This window comes from Manacus vitellinus, unplaced genomic scaffold, assembly GCF_001715985.3.
Source record: "Manacus vitellinus isolate BGI_N305 unplaced genomic scaffold, ASM171598v3 scaffold_5_pilon, whole genome shotgun sequence".
Taxonomy (NCBI): Eukaryota; Metazoa; Chordata; class Aves; order Passeriformes; family Pipridae; genus Manacus; species Manacus vitellinus.
In genome coordinates, this window is record NW_021940682.1 from 40,345,893 (window position 1) to 40,371,128 (window position 25,236).

General features: G+C 37.1%; 1 protein-coding gene across 1 annotated transcript in view; it reads right to left on the reverse strand.

Annotated features, from left to right (window-relative positions):
* Nucleotides 1-22,517, reverse strand: part of IMMP2L (inner mitochondrial membrane peptidase subunit 2) — a 422,309-nt gene extending 399,792 nt beyond the window's left edge. The window contains exons 1-3 of the mRNA XM_018080576.2: nt 22,468-22,517; nt 12,671-12,808; nt 6,299-6,402 (exon numbers count right to left, since the gene is read on the reverse strand). Coding sequence (XP_017936065.1) covers nt 6,299-6,402; nt 12,671-12,805 — 239 coding nt within the window. The 5' untranslated portion in view covers nt 12,806-12,808; nt 22,468-22,517. The remainder of the gene's footprint in view (nt 1-6,298; nt 6,403-12,670; nt 12,809-22,467) is intronic.
* Between the last annotated feature and the right edge of the window lie 2,719 nt (nt 22,518-25,236).

Below are 25,236 nucleotides of genomic sequence, written 5' to 3' on the forward strand. Positions count from 1 at the left end.
CAGGAATGTATGGAATTATCTCATGAGTAGTCATTAAGATTAAATGACTGTTTATTAACTAACAGGAATTCACATTTTAAACAGAATTTCTGATGACTACCCTGATGTCCAATTTCTTCATGGGATTCTAACCAAAATAAAAATAAAAACATTCAAATAGTGGTCTGTTATCTCAACATTTCCCTTTAGAGCCAAAATTACTGATCTTATAGCAAGGTTCTAGATACACTTATACCCTATCAAGTTCCTGACGTAATTTAATAATTTTATCTGACATACATTGCTGTGACAGAATGACAATTTCTTCTTATTATTTCATAAACAACTCACCACTGAATTACATTAGCTTATGTTAGTAAGGTTCATGTCTAGTTTCTTCCAACAAGTTTAACTTGATAAACAGTGAAGCGGTTTTAGTAAACTTGCAGCGTAGTATTCTAATGGATACTGTAATAAATATTTAGCAAGCAACAACTAGTTTCTTAATTCAACAGCAAGGTACTTAATTCAATAGAAAGACCAATGAAATCAACATCAACTAGAATATGAAGTTCTCACTGGCACTACTTACAACGTTATAGTAGTCTTCCCAATTAATCAACACCTCTTTCACAAATGGCCCAGGCTACCTAACTGACTTCCACATCATTAACTTTTTCAAAATAAAATATCGTTATGTTTAATTATCCAAATTCTAATTTGACCACTAAGGAACCTGTAAGCCATAACATCCATATATGTTACTTTTTGGCCTAAAGAGTCTAGCCAGACCCTTTCCAGCAGTGATTCTTGCAATTAGATCTTCCTACTCATATCCACAGACCTTAAATCAAGTAACCATAACTTTAACTGCAACAAGTTCTTTCCTCCACAACTGCTCAGTTTCCACAGTATTACAATAATTGCCTACTTAAACCCATCCTGAGCACTTCAGAATAAAACCAAGGATCATGTAAGAGGATCTTACCAAGGATCTGAAGAGTTTCCTTAGAAAATGGATTTTGCTTACTTTATAAATAGAAGATGCAAGTCTTTCTTCCATGAACAGTATTAACACACACATTTAATATATCTACACTAAAATAAATTGTAACACAGATAACAAAACGAGAACTGTATATTTGATTTTTATCAGGAAAAGACATGAGAGGTTTCTTTCCCACTAAAAGAATAGGAAAAGATTTTCTGAGGTCACTGAGGAACAGAAACTCAAGTGATTATTTAGCTTCTGTGTCAGCACAACCTCCTTTGCAGTGTCCTACCTGCCAGAAGACAGATGACTTGGTACAGAGATCTAAATACAAACAAAAATAAAATAGAAATTGGAAGATTTAAGAAGGTCAAGCAGAGGTATTCGTAAAAGGTTGTCCAGAAAGAAGCTTTCTTAAAAATAATACAAGAACCATTAAATGTCCATTCATGTTATATCTATCAGAATTTAGTGGAAAGTCTTTTATAATTACAACTACAAATTCAACGCAGTTCCTTCAATAAGTACCTTCTTACGGATATTTATTTTACTAGGCTAGTCTCAAGAATGAAATTCCAATTAGTGATCTTTTAAGAATAGTATGTATTCAGTTTTCACCATTAGAGAACTCCTTTTTTTTATCAACTAAACAGGACTAGATTTCTTCAAAAATGGGATTATTCAGATTTGTATATATACATTGAAACTTGCTACACAATCACATAACATCATCATCACAATTATCTTTTCCAGTTCTTGTTTCTGAACGAGTGCCAGTGAGGGACACAGTCACAGAAACAACCTCACATGCAGTACTCCGATTCTTCCTCCAGAATGCTGATCTGCACTGGATTTTTCAAAGATCAAACACACATAGCCTTACACAAAAATGCTTAGCAGTTTATCCAAAGTAAGGGAGTTTACTGAAAGGTCTGAGCATAATCTTACAGTCAGAGGAAGCACTGACAGAAACCACTTTATATCCCTCATAAGGATAATAAGGATAGGAGATAGAAAGTATGCTTTTTTTTTTTTTTAATGTCAAGGAAATTTCTATAAAGTTGGATTTGTACTTAAAGGAATTACACTTCTATGTGAGAACTCACAGGAAGCTGACAAAATATACAACATTTATTTCCTTGTTTTTAAACATACTGCCCATTTTCATTTAGCTATTATAGTTCAAACCTCTAAAAGCATGTTACCACTCAGAATGTACAGAACAAACACCACTGGCTGTCATTTTTTTTCCAGATTAAATTACCATAGCTATTTTTATTTGACACAGGACAACACATTCTACATTAGCAATCTACATTAGAAATGCAGGGACACCTGGAACTTACCCAGCAAGTAGGTTCCTGCTCTCAGTCATACCTTGGAGAAGGTGTTCTCTCTATTACAGACAAAACTCAAACTCTAAATTAACCTCTAATTTTTAATCTCCATGTTAAAATTTGCATCTGGGAATATTTACAACCCTGAAATTTCATCACTCGAAAATCTAACAACATAATTTATACTGCAGCCATTGTTAATTCCTTTGTTAAAAACCTATTAACCAATTAAGGAACAAGACAATTTCCAAACTTCTATTTATTTAAGAAAACATATTAAAGGTCGAAATTAATACTGCTGTGTCTTCAATTCAAAAACTTACTCAAATTTTGTCACATCAATAAAATACCCATTCTACATACACATGCTGATATGCAACATTCTACATGTTGTACCAACTTTTTTCTATATTAAGAAAAAAAAAATTTGGAATAAAAAGAGGGCATGATTTTACAATCAGGACATGGGGTTTTCCATAAAGACAACCAAAATGAATTCTAGACCTAGAAATCACTCTTCAGCAGCATCTTTTTATAACAATGCCCACATTTCTGCACAGTAGAAACCAAATTACATACAGGTAAATTGGTAAAAATGTCCATTAATCCACAATAGAAGAGCATTATCTCCACAAGTACCGGGAATTGCCATTGCAGCACATATTCCCGAGGAACTGCATGACCTGTACAGTCTACAATGTGATGCACAGTGCTACAGCTACAATGCTGTTGGCACTCATATCTGACAAAGTTCTACATAACTGCTCATATCTACCTCAGCAGAGCTCTCACAAAACACAATGCCTGTTTCAATACAAAAGTTATTGAAAAATGTGCATCCATTTATCTTTGAAAGATGACCTCGTGCCACATGGCTGTTTTCTTTTCCAAGTTAAATAAATGCATTTCCAAAACAAACCAAAAAACCATACAGTTGTGTTTTTTTAAATCTTTTTAAGAGATGCAAAGATAGTGTTCTGGAACGTGTAATAAGAGAAATTACTTAATTTATTAAATAATTATTCCTGTTTTGATTTTTAGTTGTATAAGCCCAAGTAATATAGCAATACCTAAATTAAGCTCAAGCAACTGATCAAGAATGATATGTATTTCTCTTAGTTTTGAATCAACTTAAAATTATGAGTTCAAAAGTTAAAACATGTAACATTGAGCTCTTTTAATTCTGGTATCAATAAGGATGAGTTGAAGTTCAGAGAAAAAAAAAAACTTCTTGCCTCTAGGCTAAGATTTAACTATTTGTAAAACACTAAACCGTGATTACACAAATAATTTTTTGCTACGAACTTATCTCTCCATTATTTTTATCTGACTCTAATTTTATAGTTTTAAGGACTAATGCCATTCTAAATATGATGTCCAAAACCAGATAAATGCACATGCTTGCACACAGAGTGGCTAATTTCACAGCTGTGGTTGTGATACATGGTTTCATCTACATCAGACACAGAGACAGGGATTACAGAGACTCGCAATCTTCACTTAGTACCTTAACTAGGCATAAACACCACCAAGAACTTGGGGACAGGGTGTTCATCTGCAATAAAAGTCAGAAAATAACAAAAATATATGTTTATCAAGAACTAGTTGGATGAGAGAGGAAAAACTTTTAGATCTGCAAGCAGTATCAGAATCCATAACCACTGGCTCACTGATTCTCTCTTGAGTCGTTCAGGACCATCAACGCTAACTCATCTATTTGCTCCAAGTGTTGGCTGCTGGCCTCCTACTTATGCTGGACTTTGCCAGTTGGGATCTCAACAATCCCTTTTAAGAATTGTGATAGAAACAGCAGCCATCCAGAATGACACAGTATCCCTCATGGTGCAAAGAAAGCGATCGGTTTGGATGGCCCTGGTCAAGCTGCCATGAATGAATATTTCACTTCAGCTCTTGTTCTGCAAGAGACTGCCCTTCCATAACCTCCTAGTCATTTTCTACTATAACTTGGCAAAGAGGAGAGAGTGGACAAATGTAAAGTAGCCAAGAAGGACACAAAAGAAGGTTTACATATCTATCTGCCTATCTCAGTCACATCAACACTTTCTCAAATGGATTTCTGAAGGAACAGAAAAAGCAGCAGCTGGTGGGAGACCGGCCTTCCCTGTTCATGCCTTAGCTAAATCAGCCAATTCCTCTGAGGATGACCAAGTAAAATTCATGCATATACGTAGGATATCTATTCACCAGTGAGTTATAGTAATCATAGGTAAATAATTAAAATGAAAAGGATAAAAGTACTAACCTGTTTACACAATAAAAGCCTCATTTACCAAAATTAAGTCTAAAAAACTCACGAGTACAAAATCACATTCAGCTACTATATCCTGCAAGCCTTTACAACAAAACATAATTAAAAACTTTAAAATACAATATTAGGCCAAAGATGATTCTAACAAACCCATATCATGAATTACTTAACTTAAAAGTTGTTACTGATATATAAAATATCCTTCAATGTTTTCATACCAGAACTATTCAATAGATTATATTTACATTGTTTAACTTTGTATTGATCTTAAAGTCCTTTTTGAATTCTCTAATCTGATTATTCAATGCACTTCCCAAAGACTAAGAAAAACTTCAGTACAGGGCATAAATGCAATGTGATTTCTTCCATACGAGTGTACATAAACTTTACGATTGCCTTAGAGATAAGGCAAAATTTTCCAAATATACAAAAAAAACCACAGCATCTAAAAGACCAGTTATCATGCTCAAACATACAGCAAAGTGAAAGCAGTCAATGCAGACATCTCAGGTGAAATCACAAACAATCAAAAAGTATAACAAGAATGAAACTGCTAATTCTGTTTTCTGATCAGACAACATGCTCATTTTCTGTTCAGTCTATTAATTACTAATCAGTTACATTGACTGTTTTAAACAATCACCAGAGCATGACTTGGGCAGAGGGATGCCCACACAGGCAGAATGAGATGTTACAAGCAATCATTAAATGACCTGAAATCAGAGTCCTTTTGCAATATTGTTGTTGCAAACCTGAATTAATTCATATCTGTAGCTGGATCATTTACAAAAAATGTTACATTACAGACAAGAAGACAGATCACAATGTAAATTTTAAGTGTCTAACAGAAGAAGAATATGTGAGAAGGTTGGCTTTAAGAGCTGGTAGCGAAAATTGTCTTACAAATTACCACTACACTGAAGACATAGGCAAAAAAATGGGAAAATTAAAAGAGATATATGACAAAAAGGAAGCCAGATAATATAGCTTCCAAAGACATTTCTGTTAAAATCTACACAATATGCATTTCACTTAGAAAACTAAAACCTTAAGCCTAAACTATCCAACCATGTAGTACGAGCATGTATTATATCACTGTGTTGGTTATACACACTTTGACATTCTATTTCTATATTATATTAAGGCTGAAATGGAGTTTCTGTCCTCTGTTAGTCTTGAATATTTTCAACAGTGAAACACTGCCACCTTTTGACTTGATACACAGACCTCCCCATTGTAAATGCAAAATTGGTTTTTTTGCTCCATCTTTCCATTAAGGAGGTGGTTGAATTCTTGTGATCTTATCTAAAATTTTATTCAGTAGACATATTTCTCCAGGAAAAAAAAAATATGAGTTGATAAGGAAAGACTATATTTCTCAAAAATATGAGGGTATACCAAACAACTTTAAAGGAATACTCCATTAAGCCACAATGTTTTATCTGTTTTCTCTCTTTATCTCACAACTCTTTGTTCTTGGCAGTTTTGGTATACATATATGCTGTATCACATAATATCTTGCACAGTATTCCTTTCTAATAAAACTTGGTAATGCATTCTTTGAACATTTGAGTTTTGAAAATGGATGACAGGAATAACAATAACGTGTTATCAAAAATTTTATGTTCCTTGCTCGTATATATACTTACATGATTCTAGATTAAATATTAATGGTTCAACATCTATATAAGCACGTTTTGAAATGTATGCAAAATTACTTACACCAATGACACAATGTCCCCTCGTTGTACGTCATAATTTCGAATGCTCCAGTGGTTTAAGAGTACTACATCAGATGCTTGTCTTCCCCCAGGATTCAAAGAAGGCTGAGAGAGTGGGACAAAAAAACCCCGATCATCTTTAGATCTACATTTCCTTTATGGATTTTCCACCTCTCTTTCCACCAACAGGTAAAATCCATTAAAATCAGTAAAAACATGCCCATTTCCTATAAGAGGCCAGGAATCTGTTGTATTATGAGAAATATATTTCTTTATTAAATGACATGTTAAATATAATTAATTTCTGACAAACTGTACTTCATATCTTTCAGTGCACTACTGCATGTAAATTGAATTACAAAGGATAAATACTTACAGGAAGCCTGATGAAAAGAAGAGATTGCCTTTAGTGCTTATCATTTAATATTAAAATCAAAGGAGAACTAAAAACACTAATTCCCAGAAAGAAAAAAAGCAACAATTTTTTTGCTGGCATCTTACTGCTTATACAAGCATAATGCACTAAAAATTAAATATATACTTATAACAGTACTAATTTCACCATCCTTTGCAAAGGGAAAAAACAAATCCTACACCTACAGCATGCACTGGCAGTAAATGTGAGCCTTCCGTAACAGGATAAATAGGAGCTTGAACTCTCACAGAATCACACATAGAAACAAGACTGGTCACTAAACTCAGCATTAAAATAGCCAAGTAATTAATGAGTACAGAGTATTAGGAGGTATGTAGAACCACACATAATTATTTTGTGGGATGTGATACAAAACCAGAGTATCTGGTCAATGCTGGCTCCAAGTTAACCCCTAGGAAATGTCAGAGGAAGGAAGTAGTCCATCACAGTACTGTTTGCATTTAGTTTTGCAGAGCTCATTTCAATAAAAATACTCCTTTTTACTAGACAGAAAGTATTTAAGAGTATTCCAGGCTAAAGTCTTCTGATAGCTTATTTCTCAGTAAGCTTTTTCAGTCTCTTCAAATACAATTACAGTATCTCCAAGTTGGACAGCAGATGACCTTTAATTTAGATTCTAGAGTTAGGTGACATATGCAATAAAACAGAGTATTGAGATTAGGCAGCCCCTCATTTGTCAGTATGAGAGCTGCAATATTAGCTAATTTTTTTGTGGTTGTTTTTTGTTTGCTCGTTCATTTGTTTTGTAGAAGAGGGTTTTAGGGCTCACCTTACAATCTATATCTAACTTGGACTTTTCCAAGAACCACTAGACTTTCACTGTTGATATGCCCCTCCCCAGATCGATAGTACCTTTGATAAGTAAACCAGTTGGGAGACTGAAATGAACTGTTCTCAACACAAGTAATTACACAATGTTAAATTTAATTGTATTCTCATTCAGCAAAACTTTGCTCTTAAATACAGACGGTTAATTCAGAAGCAATTGGAAGTGCAGATTTCTCTTTGCTACAGTTTCTTCATATTTTCTTTGCTAACCTGATTGGTTGAAAAACACCTATATCAAATTAGACTTGTGAAAAAATTGCTTTTCAAGGTGCAAGAGGAAGTACTGTGCTGGGGTCCTCAGTAGGTGTAATTCAAATGAACAGTAAGCAATATGATAGGTCAAAAGAATAAATGTGTCGGGGGAGGGGGAGGGATATGACACAATATGTTTACTTCAACAGCAAACAAGGCTAGTTACATTTTGAGCTGTGGACTATGGGCAAGTTTCTAGTCAAGTAAGTCTGCAGATCAAAGCAGATCACCTTAACATCCATAGACATATGGTTCAAGTCTAAGCTATAAACATATTAACACTGATCACTATTTTATCTTCTAGACTCTGAGCACTGCAAAAACCAGATAAATGAAAACCAGAAGTTAAGTAGAAGATATTTGATTAACAGGTTTTAATCAGGATTTCCAAAATCATTTACCACCTTCATAGCATTTTCCACCAAAGGATCGTTTATTTACCTACAAATGATCTACACACAAATCCATTAACAATTCACAGTCATACTCATTTTGCTAAATGCAGGTATATATGGGCCAGAAGCTAACAACAGTACTAAGTATAGGGCAGAGACTAATCTTACAAAGATGGAATCATACATATAGGATATTCTCACAGAGTAAACTTCTTAGTATTCAAAAGTATCTATCTTAAAGGGCCAAAAGGTTGAAACAAATTGAAATTTTAAAACCACTGCTTCAAAAGATGATGTATTTCACAGTTGATACTTAGAAAAAATCTACATGACTGTTCACAGACTTTTCCTCTCAAATAATTCTATATGAACTACATCTTACAGAGAAATACACCAGGTAGGTACAGCATTGCCCTAGTTGGGTTGTTGCAGCTGTTTTCTGTATTTAAACAAAGGAAATGCTTTAGAATTGAAATACATTTAGATATTACATAATCTTTTTAACTTAATGCACTATAAATGCATTTTTAACAATAGCTAATGTGGTTTTGATACACAGAGTGGATATGCAACTCATTATATGTTATGTCTGAGAAAAATATGACAGTGTTGGGTTTTTCTTTCTGACAAAACAACCTGACAAATGCACAGACAAAAATACAATTTTGTTAGAAGAAATTTAAGGAAAACTAGGAGACTTTCATTTTACATCAACAATTACTTTTATCTATTACAAAAAAGAAAATCTAAATGCTTCAGCAAGCCTTTCTCTATTGTAAATTACAAAAATTGGATTCTACAGCAAAAGTATAGAAATAACACAACTTATTCCTCAGGATATTTTTACTACTAGTAAGGTTTCAGATCTAGCAAAACCAAAATACAGCTTCTCAAAGAGAGTCAACAAATAGGCTCACAAGGGTTCTTTATAAGAAACAAAATGATACAGAGACCTCTTCCTTCTTCTAGCTTGAAGCATTATGACTTCTTTGCTCAAGTTCTTGGCATAACGGCCTGCTACAAATGAGACACAGAGGTCTTAATTTAAACTGAGGTGCAGAAGCCACAAAACATTCACTCTTTCTAACCACTAACTAATCTAATGCTAAAAGCATGCAAATTGAGATCCCCAGCCATGTGATGAAGCCTCATAGGACATAAGGTTCTATAAGCAGGAGGATAAAAACATGCCCTTTTGCGATAAATAATTATTAACTTGCTAGTTTTTATGTCACTAGTAATGGTCACAGCTTATTTACTTGAAGCTTGGGGAACATAAAGAATATTCACAGGAGTTTACAGGCTTACGTACAGTAATCCTAATAATAAAGTTAGGAGAAACTGCCACAGGATAATAACTGCTATTATGCATAATGGAATAGAACATTCAATAATGTTTGCTGTGGAAACAAGTGTGCTTTGTCAGAGAGCACCACTCAAGCCACTTGCTGTAATCCTTGGTATTGAACTGTTTGCAACAGAACTTCCACATTAAGCTGCACATATGCTGTCATCTTCCATCTCCGTTTCACTTCAAAACAGTCCATTCGATTTAAGGAATTTACAAATTTATATATCCATAGAGAGTTCCTTTTCCACATCAGTATGTATGAAGAGTTCATAATATCAGACAAGCAATGAAACTCAATAAAAAAATTACATAAATCAATATCAATATGGCCACATAATAACAAACATTTTAAAGTATACAGCCAGCACTACAAGAGGAGTCACACAAAAAATCCACAACAAGCAATTAAGAAATCTTATTACCAGTTATTTTTGTCACTTACATTCAATGTCGTAAACAGATTACAACTCACTTGAAACTCATTATTAACAGAATGCTAGATGAGCACATCTATCTGTAAAATCCTAAGCAACAAAACCACTTAATGTGAGGATTAAAAAAACCCAGTAATTTCAGAAATAGATAAGGAAATTACACAATTAAAAATGCTAAAATTATAAAATGCAATAGTTCACTGTTATTCCCAATAGGCTAGGGTTAATACACATATACACTGAAGTCAGTACAAGAATTATGACTGAAATGAATTATGACTGAATTATGGCTGAAAGCACTGTAGAAACACAGAATCAGCTTGAGACAATGAAATGCATGAAGTCTGTCTTGACTGGGAATAAATCAGAAAATTTGTACTTTCATTAGAAGCTTTATTCAGCATGCTTGTTAGGGCATCAAAGTATTACCATCATCAGTAACTAAAAAGTGGCATCAAAACAAAAAGAAAGTGAGGGGGGAGACAGAGCACAACAGGGAACAAGAGTAGGAGAGTGTGTGGGACACAGGGAGATTTATTTCTTGCTTCTTGACAGAACTTTTAATTTCAGGCCCAGCAGGAATCACAATGATGAGTACACAAAGCCAGCTAGACATTTTAGAGGTCTATTACAAACAATTCTTGTAAATCTTACCGTGATATCTTCAAATTCAGACAATAAGGTATCATTGGAAGCATGTGATTGAAGGATAGATGACTACAAACTGACTGAACTTCAAACGCCGTCATACCCCTAGCTTTCAGATACATTCAGTATAAATCACTTCTCAAAGAACACAGTAAACAGACAGAATTGCAACGTGATGACCAGTACTCTTTTAAGCTACTCTGCAAAAGAGGGTTATATTCCTTATAATTATGTCCCTGTCAGACTTGCTTAAATGTCTAATAAATCTTGGTAAAGAAGTCAGTATCTTATTAAAAGCACTAGGATTTTTTTTTTTGTAATCTGGAAAACATCCATATGCATAGAAGTCTGTTTTAAACTTCTATTTCAGTGCTACAGTCCAGAATAAAACTAAAGAATTTTACAGACACTGAGATGTCAGTAAAATTACAAATGTCAGTTTTCAAGCTAGCCATACTTCAATCAACAGAGGTAATGTTTAGTCAACAGACAAGGCAAGGAAAGAGCTTCAATTTTAATCACCCAGTGAATACATATTGCTTTCCCTAGCCACTACAGAGAGCGTATCCTTCTTTGTCAGATTGAATAAATCTAAGTAAATAACTGTAGGGTTTTCCAAATCTTCCATGGATAAACCATAGTTAATGATATGCCCTTCAAGCGACTAGAGAAGCAACACTCCAGAACAACACCAAACTAAACAAAACAACTGCCCAGCACTGGGACTTCGACTTTCACAAAAATGTAGAACTGAGGTGTTGACCAGAAGGGCTCAATAGCTTGTGGAGAGGGAAAATCTAAAACATTTCTTTTCAGTTACTGAGGTAAAACTATCAAGCAAGAACAGATGTCAAACAGACCACTAGATCACAGACAGAAAAGAACAAACAATGAAAGGCATTGTGACATGCTAAAGAAACAACACCTCAAAATTTAAATGTTCAGGTCATGCTCACCAGTAGCAAAAAGCAACAAAACCCAAACAAACAAAAACGTAAAACCAAAATCAGAAAATCCAATATGCATCTGCATCTTGAATGTTTCATGTGGCTCTAGATCCCCACGTTCTTTATAGCATTAAACACAAATCAGTCAAGTCCAGGATCTAGCCCAAGTTTTGTCTGTGTAAATACTGCACAATTCAGACTCCAGCAGCTGGTCTTGATTGCTATGAAGCCTCTCTTCGAGGTTCTGAGCTTATCCAGACAATCAGAAAAGAGGGCTTGACATCCAAGATCAGAATTCTTAGTCTCTGCTATTTGCAATGTTGCATGATTGGAACAAAATATATTACGGTTATCAGTGGTGACGCACAGCAGTGTGCACTGCTTATGACTCAAAATGCAAAGCAACAATACAGAAATTGGCTACATTAAAACATATCTTTTTCAAGTTCCAAAATCAGAGGAAAAGTAGCTGTTCAGTATCATGAGTATTTATTGTCTAAATGTTACACAGGCTATTTATAATTATTTGCTTACACTGTATAAACATTCAGTATAACCAGAGTAAAAACACTGAACTGATACCTATGTCCTGATAAGCATGTATTAATATATGAATATTATATATTGTTCATGCCACTTTCAGCATTCTTCACTGCAATGGTGCCATACATGTTCACTAGTAAGACCAAGTATGGCAAAAAATAGTTTTGTCTTACAGTTACTATAATGCAGCTACTAAAAATTAATAAAGCCTCCTTGTGAATCATCAATCCCAAGAGACAAAAGGTATTGCTCCAAATATTTCTAAATGTCTAGGAAGGTATTAAAACAATATATCTTTATCACTACTTCTCCATACTACTTCTTCCTTTTACTGAGACAGAATTTTGGGAAGTTTTCTTCTCAAAAGATTTTCTTTCATATCACAAAAGTATTTGTTCAACAAAGTAGAAATTAAACTATTTCATACTACAATGTTGTCATTTAATAACAATGGAGAAAAAGATTTTCTCCACCTTGCTATTGTCAGTGGAGAGTCACTTTTTAATTTCCTGAGAGACAAAAGATATTTCCAGCAATACCTGCATTGATGCTCCTTCCACTCTTGCCACGCAGGCAACTCTGTCCAGGAAAGTCACAGTGACAGGAACGGCAACAAAGAAACCTTTTAAAAAGGCTTTAATGTATCTCTTCCCCAAGCCCTGAGCCTGTGCCATAATCTGAAAAACATGAACGGAAAAAAAACCCAAACAAATTTGAGGTAACGTCAACACGTAGCAATTTCAACAAGGACTATTAAGAATAAACTTATCTGTTAAGGCCTCACAATACACACAGTGGAAAAAAAAATAAGTGTGCACATGAGAAAGGAAAATATCCCAAACAACTATAAATCTTCATCAGAATTTAAATGTCTATTCTACGGAATGTCTTGATACTTGACATTTACCCTTTAGCTAATCTGAATATTTCTTGTGATCCTGTGCTAAATAATAACCAGATAAAATCTAACTATGCATTTGGAAAAAAAAATTATAAATTATTTTCTCTCCATACACTGGTAATTATTAATTTCTGACCCTCAAAGATGGATTGTGTTAAATAAAGAAAGGCTATTTGCAACATACTAGTTTCTCTTTATTAAATACTTCCACACCTGAAGCATTTCAAATGCATCATTTCCACACTTGTGGTAACTGCAAACATGCAAAATCAATTCAAATTGTCATATATATCAGAGGGACATACAGTAACACAATCAGTCCTTGTTTGCGACTACATCAGAAAGTTAAAAGCATACCGGCTGACTGGGCAGCTAAGTAATGACACATGGGATGATCCCACTCCAACTCACCATGTATTATGCTATCTCCCATCTATTTATTTAACCCTGAACCACTGAACATGCTTGAAAAATACCTACAAAGTACACTGAAACACAAGTTGTTTGATTGTATTAGTCATACTTCTGAAAAGCAAGCTGAATATTCAGGTACTGCTGCCAAGGTACAAGACTATTTTACATAACAGAAGTTTTATTATAAGAAATGCTGCCTTTCCCCTGCTGGCAATTGCTGCAAACTGCTGCTTCCACCTAGTGAATCCTTTCTTATAACAAAATATTTTTAACACAAAGGTAAGTTACTACATGCCAGTATCTCACTGAACGGTGCACACATTTTTGCCAGGTCTGTTTCATAAGTTTTCCCCTCCAAAAACCATAGACAAGCATTTACCATTGGATAAGCGTGTGCACATGCAAAGTTGCCATGCCAGTGACACAACAGTTCACCATCCAGCTGCCAGTAAATGGAAGGTTACCCATCATTCTTTCAGTATGAGGTGCTTCAAGTTGTCTTGCACTGCCACAGGGAAAGAGCTAGAACTTAAGCAGCAGAAAGGCAGTTTGCAGCATTATCTTCTACCAGTAACTCTACACGTGAAAGGATAATCTTCAACCGATAAACACTGTTTGATTAAAATCTGCAGTGTTGTCTTTTCTTACATTTTGGTGGTCGTAGGAGAAAAGAAGGGGAAAAAGTAATTATAAGCATTTACTGCAGTCACGGGAAAGAATTTAGGGTGGTAAAGGGTAGACACAACAAAGATCCTTAAAATAAAAGAAAAAAAATTCTGGTTGGAGTATTTGTTTACATATAAATAAAACATTAGATAGCTATTACTCTTGGAAATAATATTCTGCTCTTAGAAATTTCTGAAACATCTGCAGATTTTAAGAGCATCGTGTTTCTGGAGTGAAATTCTGAAATATAGTGCAGTATCTGGTTTATGTTGACAGCAGATTTAAATGCATGTCAGTGAAGCAAGCAAAGTACTGTTTTCTGAAAAAAATAAATTTCCCAACCTATATGTCTGGATCTCTGCCCAGTCAGTGACACCCTGAATAAGATCAACAATCACAATACTTTAAAGATAGAACAGAAACAAAAAACAAAAACAAAAAAACCAACCAAAAAAAAAATCAAAAAAGTAGGAAAAAACCCCTTAGAGATTCATACACTTTTCGACATTCGTAAGTCACACTTGGTTTAGAGAAAAAAAACCAATAAAATAGAATAATTCAGTAGAAGTGAAAAATTTCAAAGCAACAACCTTGAAAAGTTGTTTAAAATGGCAACATGGACAAGAAAAATCCAAGCTCAAAAATGCTAGCATATAGCAGGTCAAAGCATTAAGAATTTCATATTGTGCAGCTCAGAGATTAAGGCAGATGGAGCACAGCATTATCTGGACTGAAGTATTTGGTGCACAAAAGGTCCAGGTATTATAATGAGCCTCTCGTGGGTACTACAACATACAGATACTATTTAGATAGCTCTCTGTGTATAAACTGTTTACTTTTTCTTACACTTGCCTGCACATTAGAAGACACTGTTTATCAAACAGCCTGTAGAAAATTACCAAGTAATTCAGAAAGCCCCAGGTTACAATATATTTGCAAACCTAGGTACTTAAAAATTACCTGCAGAAGTATGATAGGAAAAATAGCTGTAAAAACAAGGCATTAGCAGTCATCTACAAAGGAAATAGAAAGGCCCCTGATGTGCTTCTACAAAAAGGCATGTGAGGGAACAGGAAGAAGGGAATTACAAGCTATACGCAAAACACCTACCCTGCCAAAACTGCTACACTTTTTTGAAATTACCTATTTGATCTTGTTCACAAATCAGTAACTACACTATATATAGTTCTATAATCCATTGAAATAACTGTCACGATATGCATTTTTCTATAAATCAATGGCACCACATTAGAATTCAGGTATATGCAGTTTGAAAATGAAGACTTTCATAATAGAAAATACCACAATACATGAATGAGCCCAATTCTATTTCATCCTATGAAACATAAAACTGAGAACAAAAGCTTTTGGTTTAAGACTGGTCTAACTGGAAGACAAGGTTATACCTAGTCTAACAATCATGAGGAACAGGATGTTGTTCAGTATCAGAATTTGTGATCTTTTCAACATGTGCCCTTTTTACAACCTTTCATGATACAAGGCCTGAGCTAACTACTGCCATGCAGCCTGACTCACTTCCCACTTTAGTTGTACATTTCAATAACTTCTACATTACATGGATTACTGTAAGGGTACAAGTATGCAGACCTTTTAGTAGGGTGATTTAAATCACACAAATTTATCCAAGTACAGGCTGATGCACAGATATGATGGTGATGAATGCCACAGAAGAATCAAAATAGACAAGCCCACTTAAGTCTTCAGTTAAAATAATCAATATAGATCAGTGTATTTAAGCTTTCATTTAAAAATACTATCTAGTTCCAGAAGGATCTCTCATGTATCCTTCAATAAAGACAGCTTCATCCTGGTATTATTCCACCATAGTGGTAACATGTCTATTCCACTAATGTATTTATACTCTGTATTCAGGTTTTGCTCACCCTATTCCTCCATCATACTACTCTCTCTGTAACCCCTGGCACACAGACATTAAAGAATAGCACTCTATTGTGAGTTTGGAAATGTCATAGGTCCTGGAAAAAACTGCTGTGTAATTGAAACAACAAATCCTAACCTAATCAACAGTTTCAGCAACTACACGTGTACGCTCTGTTGTTCTCTTTCTTCTAAGTCAGTCATTTTGTCCTGATGCCTAGATGTTTTGCTTGTTCCAAATACAAAACAGCAGATTTTGTTAGCTTCAACTCCATTTTGTACCGGTTTTTATGCCTAAACTTGAATTAAAGCAATTACAAGTTCCATATAATAGCTCCCATCACTATGAAATATGCAGGATTTTTTTTCCAATATATCACAATAAAGAAAAACAACAATAAAAATCCACTTTTGTAATCTTATCAGAGCTATAACATACAGAGAAGTTCTCAGCAGCAGAAAAAAACAGATCAACATAATGAGCTTTCAGGTCACAAACCAAATAAAAAAGCTTAAACCACAACACTCAGCAACATAATCTGTCACAGAATTATTACTGGAGGGAAAAAAATAAACTCAATATGGAACCGATTTTTCTTTTAATTTAATATTATTACATCCCATCATTGGGATCTATCTCATGTACAAAGGCTCAGTTCACATTTTGGTTGTAACTGGAAAGAAATTCATATTACTAGTCTTAAAAATTAATTTTGTGTCTCAAGTATAGAAATTTTACCCTCATGGACAATCTTGTACTTCTAAACCAAATATCTGACTCTTCAAACATAAAAGAAAAATTTGAAGAAAATACAGTTGTAGATCAAAGTTTCGCTCAGCAATCAAATTAACAACAAGTTCAGGACAGAGAGTAATCAGCCACTCCTCAGTTCTGAAAAGTTATTCACTATTCCATTTTATACATACAAGCATCAAGAAAAAGAATTGCGATACAAAAAAAAAAAGGTCAGTAATTGTTACAAATCAGATCTTTTCAGAGCACTTAAACTTTAGATGTAATGCAGTATGTTCCAAGTACCATCACATAGGTGACAGAGTACCAGTTTTTCTAACATAAAAGTTACAATATTTGGTTTTACTCATGTTTCTACATCTTCTAATAATCATTAATATATATTGCAAGTACAGGAAAGTACTAAATTACACCAATTTTGGAAATCACTTAAGAGAGCAACATATTTAGCTTTTTACAACTGAAAGTCCTGTGTTGCTTTGAGCCTAAAGATTCAATGCATGTGAAGTAAGTTAATTTTATAAATTGATTTTAAGTGTTCTTTATGAACATCTACTAGCTGCTGTTATGTTTTGGTCTTGAGTAGACTGCATAAATGTGCAGTTGCTTCAAAACTCACTGAATTTGTAAATTATATTAACCGTAAAGAATAGCATAACCTTTGAATTTAAATGAATTTGCACATTTATCTAGTTAGGTCTCTGGATTCTTTCCAGTACCATGAACCTGTGCTCTTAGTTGTGATTATCCAGAACTCAATTTAGGCAAAAACAACAACAAAAAAGGAATATTCAGTTTTAACCACAATATATAACATTAAGATGCCCAGTGCAGAATGCCAAACAGACCATCGGTTTGTGCGCTGTAAACTCAACTTCTATCTCAAATTCAAACCTAAAAGGGGCAATATCCCAAGGAGAAGACTCCAAGTTAACAATCTCCAATCAGCCACAGTTAGAGACAGATTCCAGGCAAACCTTCAAGCTAGGCTTGAAAACCATTCCACAGATTCTGCAGATTCCTCTCCTGAAACAATTTGGCACCATATTAAAAACAGCATCCTGCAATCCTCCGAAGAATCCTTAGGGTTCTCCCTCAAGAAGAACAAGGACTGGTTTGACGAAAACAACCAAGAAATCCAGGACTTGTTGAGGAGGAAGAGAACCGCCCACCAAGCACACCTTGCACTGCCATCCTGTCACACAAGAAAAACAGCCTTTCGTCTCGCATGCAGCAAGCTCCAGCAGAAACTCCGTGACATCCAGAACAAGTGGTGGATCGATCTAGCTGTAAAAACTCAATTATGCGCAGACACGGGTGATCACAGAGGATTCTATGAGGCCTTGAAAACAGCATACAGACCTACATACCAGGTACAAAGCCCTCTACTCAGTGCTGATGGGCAAACCCTTCTAACAGATAAAACCTCCGTTCTGAATCGATGGTCTGAACACTTTCAGACTCTCTTCAGTACCAGCCGTGTAGTCCAAGACTCAGCAATTCAGTCCATCACACAACAACCAGTAAAGTATGAATTGGATACTGCCCCCTCTTTTGGAGAAACCCTCAAGGCCATACAGCAGGTGAAAATCAGCAAGGCAGCTGAGATTGATGGAATTCCACCCGAAGTCTGGAAACACGGGGGCCTTGCACTCCACACCAAATTTCACGAGTTTGTGGTGCGCTGTTGGGAGCTCGGTGAACTACCATCTGACCTTCGTGATGCAGTCATCATCACTTTGTATAAGAAGAAAGGAATTAAATGAGATTGCTCAAACTACCGTGGCATTACTCTGCTCTCCATTGTTGGCAAAATCCTGGCAAGAATACTCTTGAACAGACTAATACCCGCTATAGCAGAAGGAATTCTTCCTGAAAGTCAGTGTGGTTTCAGAGCCAACAGAAGCTCCACAGACATGGTATTTGTTCTCAGACAACTGCAAGAGAAGTGTAGGGAACAGAACAAAGGTCTCTATGTAACCTTTGTCGACCTCACCAAGGCTTTTGATACTGTGAGCAGAAAAGGTCTGTGGTAGATCTTGGAACGTTTAGGTTGTCCCCCCATGTTCCTTAAAATGATCATCTCACTCCATGAGGATCAACACGGCCAAGTCAGATATGGCAACACACTTTCTGAGCCCTTTTTAATTAAGAATGGTGTGAAACAAGGCTGAGTTCTCGCTCCTACCCTACTCACAGTCTTTTTCAGCATGATGCTCCAAAGGGCCACAGCAGATCTCAATGATCAGGATGGTATTTACATTCGATACCGTACTGACGGAAGCCTTTTCAACCTAAGGCGACTGAAGGCCCACACTAAGACCTTAAACCATCTTGTCCGGGAGCTGCTTTATGCTGATGATGCCGCCCTTGTTGCCCACACAGGAGCAGCTCTGCAGCGTTTAACATCCTGCTTTGCAGATGCTGCTGAGCTCTTTGGGCTGGAAGTCAGCTTAAAGAAGACAGAGGTTCTCCATCAACCTGCACCTCAGGAAGTCTTCCATCATCCCCATATCACCATTGGCCAATCAGAGCTCAAATCAGTCCAGCAGTTTAATTACCCAGGTAGCCTCATCTCCTCGGATGGTAAGATTGACGGAGAGATAGACAACAGGTTAGCAAAGGCATATAGTGCTTTTGGAAAACTCCACAAAAGAGAATGGCATAATAAACACTTGAAGAAAAGTACCAAGATCAGTGTTTACAAAGCCATAGTGCTGTCTACTCTCTTATATGGATCTGAATCATGGGTCATCTACTGCCACCACCTCCGTCTCCTAGAACGCTTCCATCAACGCTGCCTCTGTTCAATCTTAAACATCCGCTGGTCAGATTATGTGACCAATACATCTGTTCTAGAACAAGCAGCAGTCACAAGTATAGAGGCCATGTTGTTGAGAACACAGCTGCGATGGGCAGGGCACGTCTCAAGGATGAAGGACCACTGCCTCCCGAAGATCTTGCTTTATGGTGAACTTGCCACTGGCTGCCACAAGGGAGGAGCCCCAAAGAAAAGATACAAGGACTCCCTGAAACAACATCTCAGCCTTGGTCATATTGATCACCATAACTGGTCTATTCTGGCCTCCAATCGGGAGGCCTGGAGACACACCATCTATAACGCAGCTGTCTCCTTTGAGAACACACGCAGGATCACTCTCGAGGAGAAAAGGCAACGCAGAAAGAACCGTGTATTGCAGAATGCACCATCTAAGAAGTCTTTCTGCTGTGCCTTTTGCAATCGGATATGTCTGTCTCGTATTGGCCTCAAAAGTCACCACCGTGCCTGTTACAAATGTGGATAGAGCCTTCCCAAATCTTTGTTCGCGAAGCCCAGCCATGAACATTCAATAAGAAGCCTAAGAATAACAGCATTCAATTCTAAACATGAATATTGTCAGAAACAAATTCTTCTTAAAGCTTCTGCATTTGGGTTAAGACCAAGTACATTTCGTAGGGAACAGGGAAGTTTCTTCTAGCCTAATGGAAAATCAAATGAATACAAGAACAAATGAATGCAAGAAACATTTGAAAGGTATTTTCAATTTTCAGCATATTTTACAAAAATAACTAGTTCTCCCACAACTACTGTAAAGGCAGTTTCGTGCATGCTTGCTCAAAGCAGGGAAATTAGAACTGACTCCCCAACAGTCTATTCCCATGAAATCATCCAGCAGTAAGGCCTGACGAACCAACTCCTTACTATCTACTGTCTGTGCCATATCAATACACTAAATGTACAAACTAATACAGAAAATTGTGCCTTTGAAAAATAACTTCCTTTATTTTAACAACTCGGGTTCTCCTCCAACATTAGAGGCCACTGTGGGACTTGTTAAGAGCATACCTAGTTTATTCTGTAACAATCATTCCCCACCATATTGATTTTGAGTTTGGGATTTGTGACAATTTCAACTGCTATATAAATTTCTCAGGTCTGGAGAACAAACAAAACAACTAAACAGCAAACATAAGGATACAGATTTCCAGAAATAGCTGAAATCTGTGGCACATTGGTCAACTTATAAAGTTTTCAATATAAAATTCCAACCGTGACTGTGAAGTGATTTGAATCTTTATGATTAAAAGTACTATTCTCATGGATCTGGATACCACCCACTACTATACCACGTGTATAGTAATTTACCACCAATTCCAGAAGAAAATTTATTTCAGTAACAACATACAAGTTAAACAGAAGAATCTGTAATTTTGAAATTAAATGAAATGGAAGACTCCTGGAAATTTCCCAAACATAGTAGTTAAAAATGTTACATTTTTTCACAAAATGCACATGGATTCAGTTACAAAGCTGCATAATGGAAAAATCAAGCCTAATTCTGAAGTCTTTTAAAGAAATTATTTCATTTAACCTGAAAATCGCCAATACTTGTCTTCCATGTATATTCTGTTGACAATTTCTATTTTCTTCCTAGTTGAACAATGAACAAGTATGTGTGACATATGCTTTTGGGGAATAAAAAGAAAATAAAAATGTGTTGGTACAAGAAAGTTATTTAGAGGGATGTAAAGAAGCTTTCCTAGACCACCTTTGCTTTTTTTTTTTGGTATCTCAGTGTGCTCAGAACAGCAATGATATGAAGAAAAAAGAAAACAAAAATCAACAACAACAAAAAAATCCTGCAATGGAATACTAGCTAATTAAAAGATTTTTACAAGGTTAGTCTACAGCTGCACTTTTTCTATCTAAGCTTTTCACCAACTTCCAAAAAAAATAACTTTCCTTTAAAAAGGTAGGAACACCAGGACCTATCTGGAAACTGGCTGAATCTCTTCAGCTTCAAGCATTGCAGCCTTTACACAGAGAAGCATTTAACTAAGAACAGATTGAAGGACAAGAACCAGATGCAGAAAAGCAGCCACTTTAAGACAAGTTGTATCATTATAAACCAAAAAAAAAAAAATTCTCTCTCAGATGTTCATGATGTAGGGTAACAGGAAAGCCCTTCCATCAGAATACTAGGTAACTGCCATTAATTGTGTTCATCATAGGGCACACGTGATATCTGACAGACATTTAATAAAGCAGGAAAATATGTTAAGTAAGAACTGCATCCAGTCCAGGGCCAAGAGCAGTGCACAGCACAAGTCCCAGCCGCAGGACATGATGCCAGCGAACGGGAGCACAACTCCGGAGTCGCTTCCCAGCCTGTTCCCCCGCACATGCTACATTTCCACCGGCACCGGGGCACGACCGTCTCCCGCACCGCCTCTGACAGGTAGAGGATGCGGAGAACAACGCTGCTTCTCACTGCTGGCTCTGCAAGTTCTGTTTAATCCAGTCCCTTCCCCCTGGGCACTGGTATCTCGGTAATTTGAAAGAGGAAGAAGGGAACAGCGCTCTGCCCAACACGCTGCCGGGAGGCTCCAGCGGCTGCATGCCGGGAGCAGCGCTCCCGCCGCCGCGCGGGGCCCGCCCGTGGGGCGGCTCGGGCGGGCGGGGCCGGCGGGCGGGGCGGCACAGAGCGCCAGCGCGGGCTCACGGCCGGGCCCGCCGCGGGGCGCTGTTCGCTTTCCCCGCCACCCCGAGCCACGTCTCCCCCCGCCCGGCCCCGGCCCGCGCCGCTCCCCCCTTCCCCTAGCAGGCTCCCCCACCGCCTCCCCGCCCCGACTCTTGCGGCGCTCTGAGCCCGCCCGGCTCCCATCGCTCCGCCCGCCCCGGCCGCCTGGGCCCGCTTTACCCTTTACTCCTTCCGCGGGGGCGGGCCGCAGCCGCCCGCGGTCACCGTGGAGCCGGCCGGCGCGGGGCCCGTCGTGCTCCGAGCGGCCGCCCGGGCGGCCCTGAGGGGTCGCGGTTGCGGCGGTGCTCGGCTGTGCGGCCTGACAGGCTCATCTGGTGCCAGGCACGGAGCAGGCCCTCTGCTAAAATAATGTGCTTGGTCTGGTCCTCTTTTAGCGCCTGTATTTATAGTTTGAGTGTCCAAGCGCATGAGGCCGTTGGATTGCAGCGGCCGTGGTTTCATTCAGTGAGGATGGAAATCCAAATACACAAGGACTCAACTGTATTGTGGCCATTTTTTGGCAATTGGACCATACTGACGTGTTTGGATATTCACACATAATATTGCGAGTTCTTATATTTCAGTACAAACCAGTTCTGTAAGTTGCGTATATTGTACGCACACAAAAAGGCAGGATATTTGTTCAGCTGATGGGTTTCCTAGAGCATACCAGATTGCATCAGGACTGATTGTCAGCCAGATCCGCTGTGCATCGGAGCTGGCTGCATTGTGCTTCCAGTCCTGTCTCCATGGATCGGGATTTGGAATCCTTTAACCCCAGCCAGCCACCAAAACCCATGCAGCTGCTTACTCACTCCCCTACCAGCAGGACGAGGGAGAGACTCAGAATGGTAAAAGCCGTAAAACTCATGGGTTGAGATGAAGTTTAATATGAAAAGCAAAACCGCGCACACAAGCAAAGCAAAACAAGGATTTAATTCCCTGCTTCCCATGAGCAAGCAGGTGTTCAGCCATGTCCAAGATCGCACATAGTGACGACTTAGGAAGTCATCACTCCAAATGTGTCCCCCCCATGCCTTTCTCTTTCTTCCCCCAGCTTTCTGTATTGAGCATGATGTCATATGGTATGGAATATCCCTCTGGTCAATTTGGGTCACCTGTCTTGACCTGTCACCTGTCTCTTCCCAACTTTCCATACCCCCAACTTTCTAGCCAATGTGGCAGTATGCAAAGCAGAAAAGGCCTTGGCTCTGTGTAAGCACTGCTCAGCAATAACAAAAACATCTCTATATTACCAGCCCTGTGTTCAGCACAAATCCAAAACACTCCCATACTAGTCACTGAGAAGAAAATTAACTCTACCCCAGCCAAAACCAGCATGAGATTGGTTTTTCCTGTCTAGTGCAAATGGATACACTAGGGTTTGTGTTTTCAGTCAGTGTTTTGTTGTTTTCATCAGTTGTCATAGCAAGTGCAGATGCCAGTATAGTCTAAGGCAGGAGGTTTTTCCAGATAGTTCATGTACCTTCAAGAGTCAGTGGGCAAATTCATGATAGAGATATCCATTAAAGGTTATCAAACACATAGAAAGTACCTCTTGCTCAGGGAGTCCCTAACTAGATGCTGGGAAATATTTCTACTAGTCAGGCCACTGACAGAACACAATATAAAATGACACCTCAGCAGTTATTTGCGATTTATTATTAAAATGTTATTTTAAGATCAAATATAAAATTGTTTATAATTGAAATTATCTTGACTTTGAAGCTCAGCTATGAACATATGAATGCATAGTTGGCTGACCATATCATTGAGGGTTGGACTTGATGATCTCGGAGGTCTTTTCCAACCCGGTTGATTCTATGATTCTATGATTTTACAGGGATAAAATATTTCCACAGTTCTTGACATAGGAAGCAACTATCTTAGAAGGAAATATGATAGAGTACTTATTAATTAACTGAACTGGAAGACATACTCTAAGACTATTTTTAGTAAAAGGTTCTTGAATTACGTATACATAATTATAAAATGTCTTGTTACACGCTATTCCAAACGCAACATGCATCGAATCTGAATGTTTCAGCAATGCTTACTGCTTTTAATGATTAAAACATTTTCACAAAAAAATAGAATTTGTTTTAGTGTGATTTTGCTTTCTGAAATACGTGATATGATGTATATCATATGATGCCAACATATTTGCTACCGGGGGTAAACCAGTGATTGTTACCCTATTTCATTTTTTGTTTTCCCTTGACACATTTTTAAATAAGTATTACCTTTACAATCAAATAATTCTTACTAACTTTGTTGTTGATTAATGCATTCTTTAACACATTTGAATTGTGTGCTCACTTTCAGATTCTACAGTGAGCTTTTCAGTGCATTGCACAGGAATAAATAGAGTATTCTGCCACTGGTATCCACCGTCTTCATTTTCATGTAAAAATTTTAACTGGGAAACCTTCACAAATTGTTCAAAAATATTGCTGCAAAACACAATATTGTACTTCGAATTGTAACATTAGGGAAGCACCTTATGGGAATGTGCATTGATATTTCCACGCACTCGAAGCTCACAGTATGAGAATATGAAAACTCCCACTAAACTCTTGAGCTGATACTCTTTTCAGCTTAAAGACCTTTGCTTTAAACCTCTGAAGATCAAATCATGGCTCATCCGTTCTCTTCATTTGGAAATCAGGTGCGTGCTAAACAACTAGCAGGAAATTCCCATTCTTACTCTTCATTCATTTGTGTATAAAATGAAATTTGTCAAAGCTGATACTAAAGTTAGCAGCTGCAAATGATGCACCATTTTTTTTCTAATAAGTATTTCTACTGCATCGGTACCTAGAAGTAGAGGACTGATGTTTTTTACTTTCAGTTCTAACAAATAGGTACTGAAAATGCTACTTCCATGCCTTGATGCATCTGTGACTGAAATAAAGAAAAAGGGTGCCCTTTTCACCCACCTCTTCAATT